Below are 12074 nucleotides of genomic sequence, written 5' to 3' on the forward strand. Positions count from 1 at the left end.
GAAATGTGTATTTAATGTTCAAGCATTCTTATTGGTTAGTTCAACTCTTATGACAATAAGGTGTGTTGTGATCCGCTCGCTTGCAGATATGGGGAGAACGTGAACGTCAGGTCTTCCCAGTATGAAAATGTGATGCAAGGGGTAGGTCACGTTCTGACTACTATTTTCTATTTTACAATGTGTACCAGTTTGCTGTAAGTTACTGATTTATACATGTGTGGGTATATGGTACCTGTTAGGGATTGAGGGGCTTTCTGGGATGTGCTTTGGCATATGATTGCTGTAAATAAGTGCTAACTGTAAACAACTGCTAACACAGTTGTCTTCATGCTACAGATTTTGCCATCAATACCGTTAATACCGTGCCGTGACCCGGATCACTGGTTGCTGCGGAAAGAGGAGGTCAAAAGGGGGGTGAGTGTAGCCGATGTGAAATGGCTAGCTAGTTAGCGGTGGTGCGCGCTAGTGGCGTTTCAATCGGTGACATCACTTGCTCTGAGACCTTGAAGTAGTGGTTCGCGGCTTTTGTGGAGCGATGGGTAACGATGCTTCGAGGGTGACTGTTGACGTGTGCAGAGCGTCCCTGCTTCGCGCCTAGGTCGGGGCGAGGGGACGGACGTAAAGTCTATACTGTTACATATACACTATGTGGACACCTGCTCGTTGAACATCTGATTCCAAAATCATGGGTATTAATATGGAGTTTGCTGCCAATAACAGCCTCCACTGTTCTGCGAAGGCTTTTGGCTGGATGTTGGAACATCCAGCCAAAGCTCTGCAATGCGCATGGTGATCTGCTGACCACACTGCTAACGTCGCGTCCATGGGCGATGCAAAACGCTTTCTATTTGTGACGCAAGTTCCGCCTCTCATCTAGTTTTTTAGGAGCATATACGTGGGTGTTTGAAATATGAACTGAGGTCCACACGCCACTCTAGTTGGTGGTGGTAATGCACCTTAAAATTGGTTGCCAACCGTCCAAAGAAGAAGCTTGGAGGAGAGATTACTAGAAAAAGTGGTTTACCCTTTTATCTGTGGCTTAATTGTCGGAGTAGAGGATCTTGTACATTTCAGGTAAAATAACAACCCAATGTTGATATCCCAGGACAAATTAGCTAGCAACAGCAAGCTAAGTTGCTTTAAATGTTTAATGCTTTTCGACCTGTCCCCAAATTAATATAGTTGGTTCAGAGTTCGTTATGCGCGCGATGGTGGCTTTCTGTACACCTGCTTCGCTGGGGTGCTGTTTCTCCTAGAAGTTTCCACTTCACAATAACAGCACTTACAGTTGACCGGAGCAGCTCTAGCGGGGCAGAAATTTGATGAACTGACTTGTTGGAAAGGAGATGACATGGCTGTGTGTTTGATTGTATACACAATGTCAGCGACGGGTGTGGCTGAAATAGCCGAATCCACTCGTATGAAGGGGTGTCCACCTACACAATATATACAAATGTATGTCCAAACCAATCATCAAAATGTATAACCCCCACCTTACAACAGGCTACGTTACAGTTGTTTAATCGTTGATATATTACTGAACTCAGTGTTGGCTTAATTGAGTATTTATACACTAATAATTTGGGACTGGAGTAGATTTAGCCAGGGAACCAGTAGCCAGTAGGAACTTTCTATGCACAGCAGTGTTTCCACTCGAACAGTAAGAGAATGAGTACACCACGGTCACATTGACCTGTACACATATAAATGTAAGAAACAGACATGTATTCAAAGAAGTTTGGACGTCTCATCTTAGGGTTTTGTACCCGCTGTTCAACAAGTGTGGTGAATGGCACTCCTACTTCAACTCGGACTACAGTCAGCTGGACTTCAGTATGTAAACATCACACGCAGTTTCTGGAGCGTCGCTCTCAAATGGGTTTCGCGCATGTGAGGTATGGTACAATTACATTTTAGTTTGCAGATGTGGTATGAGGGTCTTAGCGATTGCACGTGGACTCAGTTTCTCTAACTCCATGCTAACGGAAAATGGTTTCGTTCCAGGTTGTCTTTTTGCAGTCGTACTGAGCATCTCAGAAGGGCGCTGCGTGGGTTTTTATCACTAGACAATTATGCAAACGGGGAGGGGCCTACGTAAATAGAAACTAGTTTTCGTTGCCAAACGTTTTGCCACTGTGTGCACTAATTATTACACCCCAGGGTTGTATTCATAATTGCAAGCATTAGAAAAACGGATTATTCCAAATACTCTCCAGTGTTATGTAGACTGTTTAGCTTCTGTGTGTGCCATGCCCTACCGACAAGTTCACGACACGTCATGTAGATGTAGTGTTCACGTGGTGATCGCGTCACGTGTCAGGTTGCGTGTAACATGCTGACCAGACCTGACAATTTATGCACCAAACCGGCTGGGCGCGTGCGCTATCGTGCATAACTGTATTTTGTCCCCCTACACCAAACGCGATCACGACATGCAGGTTAAAATATCAAAACAAACTCTGAACCAATGACATTAATTTGGGGACAGGTCGAAAAGCATTAAACATGTATGGCTAGTTAGCTTGCACTTGCTAGCTAATTTGTCCTACTTAGCTAGCTTGCTGTTGCTAGCTAATTTGTCCTGGGATATAAACATTTGAGTTGTTATTTTACCTGAAATGCACAAGATCCTCTACTCCAACAATTAATCCACACATAAAACCACCAACCGACTCGTTTCTAGTCATCGCTACTCCTTCCAGGCTTTTTCATATTTGAACTTATATGGTGATTGGCATCTACACTTTCATAGTATTACCACGACAACCAGCAAAACAGTTTGTCTTTCAATCACCCACGTGGGTATAACCAATGAGATGGCACGTAGGTACCTGCTTCTATAAACCAATGAGGAGATGGGAGAGGCAGGACTTGCAGCACGATCTGTGTCAGAAATAGGAATGACTTCTATTTTAGCCCTTGGCAACCCAGATGCTCGTTGGTGTGCAAGCAGTGTGGGTGCAATAATTCAATAATATGGATTTGTACATATATTTTGCGACGCTCGCGCACGCGACGTGTCCGGTCTGCATGTTAAAAACATCTACATGTGTTTCACACGTTAGTTTAAGGGTCTGTTTAGTTTATTATTAAAGATCAACCCATGAACGACTTACACACGTCTACATGATTTTGCAAAAAATATTTTTCATTGCCATAGTAATCTAATCAATTTAATTTGTCGATTTTTGATAAAATAGGGCTATCACCTCAATGCAAAACTTATTAGGCTAGTTGATATCGCAGCCAGCCATCATTGCTGTTTAGATATGCCTATTTCTCACATCAACACAGACACATGGGCTTCTTTGTTGGAGGTAGCCCTATTCAGAAACAAGAGGTTATCAGACACAATCACTGTCACCATGAAATTCTTAGGCTATACATTTCTGTGGCGATGTCTTGTGGTTAAAAGCAGGGTTCAAATTGAGGGTGTGTTTGAGGATATAGGCCAAACCCTTGTCATAGAGAGGCAAAAAGCATATGCTACTACTTGTTTTCTTAGCCATAGGAAATGGTCCTATGGTCCAGATTAAATAAAGCAATCTAGGCTATAACAATGAATAACTCCACGATTATTTCTGCATAGTCTACTAGCCTATAAGTCTTGCTCAGCCTCAACATCACAGGAAAATGACGGTTAATTAAATGCTCTGCAATTTAGAGATAAAAACATTTTATTATTCAGGAGAATTCCATTGAATCAGGCTATTCATTTCAATGCAGTTGCGTTCTTACACATATCGTTAGACTAAACGGAACCGAAAACACCCCAGTCTGTTCTGATCACAGATCATGATGAAGCCTGAACATTTCAGCTGTTTGTCATCGATTTAGCCCACAAGCACCTACAGATTTGACACACATAAAGACCTTTATTTAATCTGGATTTGACAAACAAAAGCCTGATTAGGATCCTGACTTTCCATGTCATATTTGTTATCAATTAGGCTAAATGTATTCCTATTAATTTGCATATGCTAACCATTGCGATGAATGTTATGCTTAATCTTATGATTTTTATGAATAAACAGGCATCAGGGTAAAAAAATAATATAATTTCAATGCCCCTCCCCACACATTAATGTTGCTTACCTTACAGATCAAAGTCAGCCAATTTCCACTCTGTTCATATGCAAATACATTTGATTCATACACTGGCTTGTCTGGCTGGCATGTTTTAATTTTAAACAGGCCTTCCCTTATCTACACTGAAGTAATATTAGTCCTCTGATTTAGCTCATTAGTACACCCTTGTGGTTAAATATATCTATTGTATGTCTTATAATAATACAACAATGTTGAACTAACAAATACCATCAAGGGATATGTTACAGTTTACAATAATGAACATCTTGCGAAACAGCTGTGAAAACCAATCTGGCAATAATTTATATTTAAATACACAAACTTTGATACTTTTGTTGGTACATGTGTGTCGATTTACTTTCAGATTTGTTGTACACTCACATGGCAATCAGACTGAAATACTGAATTCTGGTGTGTGGAATAGAGGAGGTGGGTATTGTGTGGCAGGGAGGTTCTGCCGGTCACTTGTTTTCATCAGGTAGTCAGTCTTGGAAGAGGTTAACTGCAAAGTACAGGCGCTGCTGCTCAGCAGTGCTAGTGTTTTTAGCTAATCTGTGCATCTCACATTATGTTCCCAGTATGATAGTTGTCTTGCTCTTTCTTAGCAAATAATGACATGACAATAACAGGAGCTGATGTAATGAAAAGTTGGAGGGTGTTTGGTAATGGAGGAAATCAGGTGGATCCATGTCTGGGTATTAGGCAGAACCCCCTAGGTCATGGAGAACAGGATCAGAGTTAACAGAAAAGGGTAGGAGAGACTTAATGCAAACACACAGGTTAAAGGATGATCAGGTATGTAAAAATACAGTTATTGAATGATTTAAATGTTTGATTAGACATGCAATGATGTTAATGGCAGACAGAAAGGATACATGTCAATTTCTTTTTCTGTCAGTGGGGTTGATAAGGGAGGCAAGGGATGGTACCTGGAAAAGATGGAGAGATGAGTTGTGAGAGAAACTCCAGGGTGGTGTCACACCTTAACAGCACCTACCTGGGTGTAGTTGAGGACCTGGTGGACTGTATATTCTTTAGGGTTAGGTTTTACTTAGCACTGCGTGTTCTCTCCCAGGTGCTTGTAAGGGCACAGATGACAGACCAGTAGGATTCCAGTTGAGGTTGTTTAATGACGCTGATTTACAGAGCAGTAACGGCACAGCACAGTGTATGGCTTGACAAGTGTGTTAACTAAGAGTGTGTGGTTCTGAAAAGTGCGAAATGAAATACAATAGTAAATGGCAGGTGTAGGCTTAATACAACCTCCAATTACATAAGCTATAAATAATGGCTACAATTGGTTCTGCTGCACAGGGCAATACAACATGGCTGTGACTTTACTAATGAATGATCGGATGAGCACAATTACACAGCAGTACTGAGCAGCACTATCATCCTCACACAACTGCATGAACTTGAATGTATAATGCATCCCCAAGGCTCATTGCTAACAAAATACCCACATAATCAGTATACATCCATATAACCACAGGGCATATAAGACTCTGAAATGCTAATGTTAAATGTCTGAAATGAGATGACAGAAACAAAAGGGTTAGCAAGCTTAGTTGCTTGCTCGCGGTAAACGTGCTCATTGGCATAACAGTGCGTCGACAACACATAGATTGTAAGAAATATGAACTCACATTTCTGAAGGACGCACACTGGCCTTTGCTAAAACAAACAATGCTAACTATATAGGTAATCACAAGAGATGGCTGGAACTTATCACGCCTTTTGTACTTTCTCTAGTTCACCTTAGAGATTGCCCAGCATGCTCTGCTCCACATCACTGGTGGGCGGAGCTACAGCTCTCCTATGATGAAGTAATATTTACTCTCAATAGTCTTTCCTACGCTGGAAGTGGCAGTTATTCAATGTGACCCAGTGGTTAGCTTTGAAATGGACTATTTGGAGAAACCCATGGGCCAGTGTTGGTACTGCTGACAGCATGGCGATGCCACCCACCACAAGGTGGCAAATGCAAATTATTATCATCTGAGGTTTTTAAATTCACCTTAATGGAATAGACCCCAGCTAGGAGCACCAAGCTTTCCCGGGTCTCGTCTTTCGTCCTTTTTCCAAGCCAAGTCAATCGCCCAGATGTCGAAGCATTTGGTCCCTTTTGATTCTTCTCTGGTGGCTCCTTTTTCTTTTTCGTTCAGTCTCACCTTGATTATAATATAAATAAATTAAATTATATTTCGTATTATTACAAATGTATCTCTTGGAAGGCCAGAAAATAAGTGAACAGCAGACAATGTTTACCTGGTCAAAAACCTTAGGTCAGATGAGAAAGCTACGGAAAAATTGATACTGTGAGATTTCAAAACGTTTAAAACCATGGCTAGAGAGAGACTGTCATCGAATACAGCAAAGAGCTGCTGTTTTTATGAGTGAGTTCATGTTTAAGTTCTTACTCAGCACTGTCAACACTTTGTACTCAACACTTTTTTTATAAGCCATAAAATGCTCGTTTTTTCCTATTTCCGCTCAGTGCTACAACAAGCAGTGCAGCAGTAATGAATGAGTAGGAAAGTGTATATATAGGCTTGCGTTTGTTATTAGCGGCTTGGGTCTTTTTTTAATATCGAGGAATATTTCACTTTCTCTGTTCATAGGAGTAACAGCATGAATTTGTGCATGAGGCAGAAATAATGTGGTGCAACTCGAGTTTTGCCATCAGCTGGAAGACGGTGTCCCTTTTTGGTCAGCGTCAGTGGAGGAAAGGGAGAGTGACCATCAGATGCAGGCACCATCAGCCCAGTAAAATAAATAGCAAATGATTGAAATGTATGCTCACTCAGCTGTGCCTCACAAGTAATACAACAATGGATCTATTACCGGTGTGATCATATAGCCCACCTGGAAATATATATATATTTTTAAATGTCCCGAACAACAATGCATTGGCAGGTATATTCAAGTAACGTCAGTATGCGGTGATAATGTATTGGGCCTATAGGTTACTGCACAAACCTCATTGCTACAGTACTGTTGCATAGGCTTACAGTTTCGTACTTCAGGATCGGTGGGTCCCCTGTGGGACGTTGAGCTAACGTAGGCTAATGCGATTAGCATGAGGTTGTAAGTAACAAAAACATTTCCCAGGACATAGACATATCTGATTTTGTCAGAAAGCTTAAATTATTGTTAATCTAACTGCACTGCCCAATTTATAGTAGCTATTACAATGAAAGAATACCATGCTATTGTTTGGGAGAGTGCACAGTTTTGAACATAAAAGTTATTAATACACAAATTAGGCACATTTGGGCAGTCTTGATTCAAAATATGGAATATTGGATCAGTCTAAAACTTTGCACACACACTGTTGCCATCTAGTGGCCAATATCTAAATTGCACCTGGGCTGGAATAATACATTATGGCCTTTATCTTGCATTTCAAAGATTATAGGAAAAAAACACTTTTTTGTATTTTTTGTACCCTGTATTATCTTTTACCAGATCTAATGTGTTATTCTCCTACATTCCTTTCACATTTCCACAAACTTCAAAGTGTTTCCTTTCAAATGGTACCAAGAATATGCATATCCTTGCTTCAGCACCTGAGCTACAGGCAGTTAGATTTGGGTATGTCATTTTAGGTGAAAAATTGAAGAAAAAAAGGGTCCAATCCTAAAGAGGATTTATTAAGTCATGTTAATAAAAAATCAGAGCGGTAGATCTCAGCAGACATTTTGACTCAAAGTGATTTTGACTCAAAGGTTGATGACTACTGCTATAGTACAATGGCATGTAGGGGTGGTGTATTACAATGTAAATAATATTGCTCACGTGTGTATATTTTAATTTACAATTTAATTCATCCATTAAATAATTCTAGCACATCAAATTACGTTATTGTACACTAGCCTACTCCGCTATCGTCACAGTAAATAATATTGCCTATGTGCTTTCGACAATACGTTATCAACTCAATATCAACAAAATTATTATTTTCAAAAACCAAATTTGCCTTAACACAGTAGACCTAAATATTTCCTAACGATATCACAACTTAAATATAGCCTACTTACTCCTCAATTGGATCATGGACATCTTGATAATTCTTTTCATCGTCTAAAAGGAAAATATCTGGGGCAGACACTCGAAAATTGCTTCTGCCACTTGTAAAATAGACATTATTTTTTTATGTTGCTGTCTAGCTCTCAAATACCGTGCCAGACTCTCACTCTATGAACGTTCACTGCTAACACTAAACTTAATCATTTTACATGTATAGTTGGTAGGGACATCCCAAGGATCCAGGTTTGCAAGGACCATGTGGGAAAACGGCTTTATTCGACTGAAGGGATATCCCAAGGATCCCAAAATAGCACCTTTTGAACTCCTCTATTCTTCTGAAAGCAATGGACACAAACTCTTATTGGTTGTCTGATGTAGGCTACTGGGAACTGGTAACAACAGTGTATTTGGCTAACAACATTTAGATCCGTATACAGCGAGATACCATGCCATGAGGTGTTGAAGGAAAGACAGATTACCTACAGATTGGACATAATCTTTTCTAGGCCATTAGCGATAACAGGAAATACACAAACTGTAGGCTACACTATAGCTCAAGGTGGTTACGTTGGAGTGTCTGCTTGCACGGAAAAATAGTGTGTTTCTAACATTTATGGTTGAGATTTAATTAATATAAATATAAACTATGCACATTATGACTTTCATTAACACGCGACGCAGATGTTAGTAAGGCCTTGGTGTCATGTCAGTCAGACGTTCAATGCTAGGCAACAGCCACATGGCTGTACAGTTGCCTAGGCTTATGTCTCTTATCACCCCCCCATAGGTTTCCATAAAAAGTAGGAGAAAACGCTTATCATCTGTGGTAGGCTAAGTCATACACCTCCGCCTGTAATTTTTTATTTGTAAGGTGGTGTCATGTTTACCATTGAAGCTGCTTCACTTAACTCTTCCTCACTCTCCACCGCTACAGAGTTTAGTTAGCTTCTTAGCTAGCTGTAAAAAATGTTTATAATCGCCTTAGCCTATTTAGCTAGCTCAAACCAACTGATCTGCCACGATGGATATCAGAAATTGCTGTTTGCCAAAGTACCCAAACAAAGCCAAAAGGAGAGTAATGAGCAGCAGCGTCAACCACTGAGGCCGCCGCCAAGCCTAGCGGCAATGATGGTGTCGAGCTCCACATGCAGAGCTTACCCACCCTTCCACAAGCGCCACCAGGATAACGGCTCCACAGCCCCGCCATCTCCGACTGTTCCTGATGGTCTTGGAACAGAGTAGAAAGCCCAGGTTAACTTAGAATCCTACCCAAGCTGCAGGTTTTCAATCCAAAAACTTTAATTTAATAGCAACTGCAGGTGTGTCATTTTGTTTCCCATGTCGAGAGTTCTGTGTTGGGTCCAATGCTAACGCAGACAAGGCCTTCACCCAAGCTGGGTATTCTAACTAGAAGCATGCTATTGATGGTACCAAAAGATTTGACACTGCTCGCCCAAGTATTTATATATTCTTATTCTCGGAGTCTCAGCATTTTAACTTTATGTTTAATGTAGTATATAAGCAGAATTCAATATAATTCCAATGCATTAACACTCCAAAATTGTGTGCCCTCACTGCCCCCATAGTCAATTTATTCTGCTGTTGGGTCTGGTGTGAGCACTAACGAATATGACCCAGGCATTGTGAGATCTACGTTGTGTAACTGCAATCGAGACGACCTGGGACGTCCCCAATGTCTAATACATGTCAGTATTTGAGTGCTTGGTGACAACTGTTTTGTATCTGTAGGATTCGCTCTGCCTCCAAGACCACTGTGGACCCAAATGAGGTGAAGAGGTTCCAGCTTCTCGCCAACAAGTGGTGGAATGAGCAGGGAGACTTTGCAGCCCTCCACTCAATGAATGACCTCAGGGTGCCTTTCATACGGTGCGTGTGTGTATGCCTGTAGTTTATTCACCCAATTGCATATTAAAGATGCCACAATCATCCACCGATTTAGGGCTAATTTAGACGTAGAATCCATGTGAGAGTCAGTTACAATTCTTCCCGGATCCACCTGTACCCGAATACTCGACCTGAGCGGGTCTGGCTCCATAATTCTAAATGAATGTCATGGGTCTGATATTATTGTCACGGGTCTATGGTATGTGTAATTTGAACTGACGTGTCCAGAAGAGCCCATACAGATCCGAACACAGAGAGAGATTTGTTAAATTAGGATAATGCTCTTGCTTTTCACGAGAATGGCGTGTGTACCTTGTTGTTGGTCAATCATAAATCATCAAAGCGGCAATAAGCTACAGTCATAGAGCCTATTTTTGCAACTGTAGGATGAGAAAGCACATGCGCTGCAACCACAGTTAGCCTAGCTAGCTAACGTTAGCTAGCTTAACTAGCTTCTCCCGGTTTGATGCAGTTAAAACAGGTACTACTTAATCATTGCTATGGCAGCTATTAGCCTACTATAGCGAGTCGGTTGGTTGCTGTCTCCCTCCTCCCCGTGTCACTCACAGTACGGCCAGGCCCCTCCCCCACCTACTAGAGGGGCACCTCTCTGAGCTAAAATGTCAGAGCCAGGCAGTACAAGTTATTGACAGACCCCAGTTACATTGAGACAAGAAGCTCAGAAGTGAGAAATGCCTGAAGTAGGCGTGAGGTCCAAAAAATATATATATACACTATATCACAGAAGTGAGTACACCCCTCACATTTTTGTAAATATTTGAGTATATCTTTTCATGTGACAACACGGAAGAAATGACACTTTGCTATAATGTAAAGTAGTGAGTGTACAGCTTGTATAACAGTGTAAATTTGCTGTCCCCTCAAAATAACTCAACACACAGCCATTAATGTCTAAACCGCTGGCAACAAAAGTGAGTACACCCCTAAGTGAAAATGTCCAAATTGGGCCCAATTAGCCATTGTCCCTCCCCGGTGACTTGTGACTTGTTAGTGTTACAAGGTCTCAGGTGTGAATGGGGAGCAGGTGTGTTAAATTTGGTGTCATCGCTCTCACACTCATACTGACTGGTCACTGGAAGTTCAACATGGCACCTCATGGCAAAGAACTTTGAGGATCTGAAAAAAAGAATTGTTGCTCTACATAAAGATGGCCTGGGCTGTAAGAAGATTGCCAAGACCCTGAAACTGAGCTGCAGCACAGTGGCCAAGACCATACAGCGGTTTAACTGGACAGATTCCACTCAGAACAGGCCTCGCCATGGTCGACCAAAGAAGTTGAGTGCACTTGCTCAGCGTCATATCCAGAGGTTGTCTTTGGGAAATAGACGTATGAGTGCTACCAGCATTGCTGCAGAGGTTGAAGGGGTGGGGGGTCAGCCTGTCAGTGCTCAGACCATACGCCGTACACTGCATCAAATTGGTCTGCATGGCTGTCGTCCCAGAAGGAAGCCTCTTCTAAAGATGATGCACAAGAAAGCCCGCAAACAGTTTGCTGAAGACAAGCAGACTAAGTACATGGATTACTGGAACCATGTCTGATGAGACCAAGATAAACTTATCTGGTTCAGATGGTGTCAAGCGTGTGTGGCGGTAACCAGGTGAGGAGTACAAAGACAAGTGTATTGCCTACAGTCAAGCATGGTGGTGGGAGTGTCATGGTCTGGGGCTGCATGAGTGCTGCCGGCACTGGGGAGCTACAGTTCATTGAGGGAACCATGAATGCCAACATGTACTGTGACATACTGAAGCAGAGCATGATCCCCTCCCTTCGGGGACTGGGCCGCAGGGCAGTATTCCAACATGATAACGACCCCAAACACACCTCCAAGACGACCACTGCCTTGCTAAAGAAGCTGAGGGTAAAGGTGATGGACTGGCCAAGCATGTCTCCAGACCTAAACCCTATTGAGCATCTGTGGGGCATCCTCAAACGGAAGGTGGAGGAGTGCAAGGTCTCTAACATCCACCAGCTCCGTGATGTCGTCATGGAGGAGTGGAAGAGGACTCCAGTGGCAACCTGTGAAGCTTTG

The 12074-nt window shown here is 42.0% G+C and overlaps 1 protein-coding gene across 8 annotated transcripts in view; it reads left to right on the forward strand.

Annotated features, from left to right (window-relative positions):
* Positions 1–51: 51 nt before the first annotated feature.
* The window catches only part of LOC110490015 (ubiquinone biosynthesis O-methyltransferase, mitochondrial), a 23987-nt gene continuing 11964 nt past the window's right edge, over positions 52–12074 (forward strand). For 2 of the 8 annotated variants that reach the window (XR_016486659.1, XM_036948819.2), the window contains exons 1-2: positions 1878–2954; positions 9868–10005. Coding sequence is in view for 5 of the 8 variants with exons in the window: in XM_036948819.2 (XP_036804714.2) it covers positions 2932–2954; positions 9868–10005 (161 nt within the window). In the remaining 3 variants the exon portion in view is untranslated. Of the gene's footprint in view, positions 142–429; positions 1075–1618; positions 2955–9867; positions 10006–12074 lie in introns of those variants that run through there. The other 6 variants (XM_036948827.2, XR_016486660.1, XM_036948835.2 and 3 more) reach the window with 6 other exon arrangements.

The sequence above is a fragment of the Oncorhynchus mykiss genome, chromosome 2 (assembly GCF_057628025.1).
Source record: "Oncorhynchus mykiss isolate SJ-2025 chromosome 2, ASM5762802v1, whole genome shotgun sequence".
NCBI classification, from domain to species: domain Eukaryota; kingdom Metazoa; phylum Chordata; class Actinopteri; order Salmoniformes; family Salmonidae; genus Oncorhynchus; species Oncorhynchus mykiss.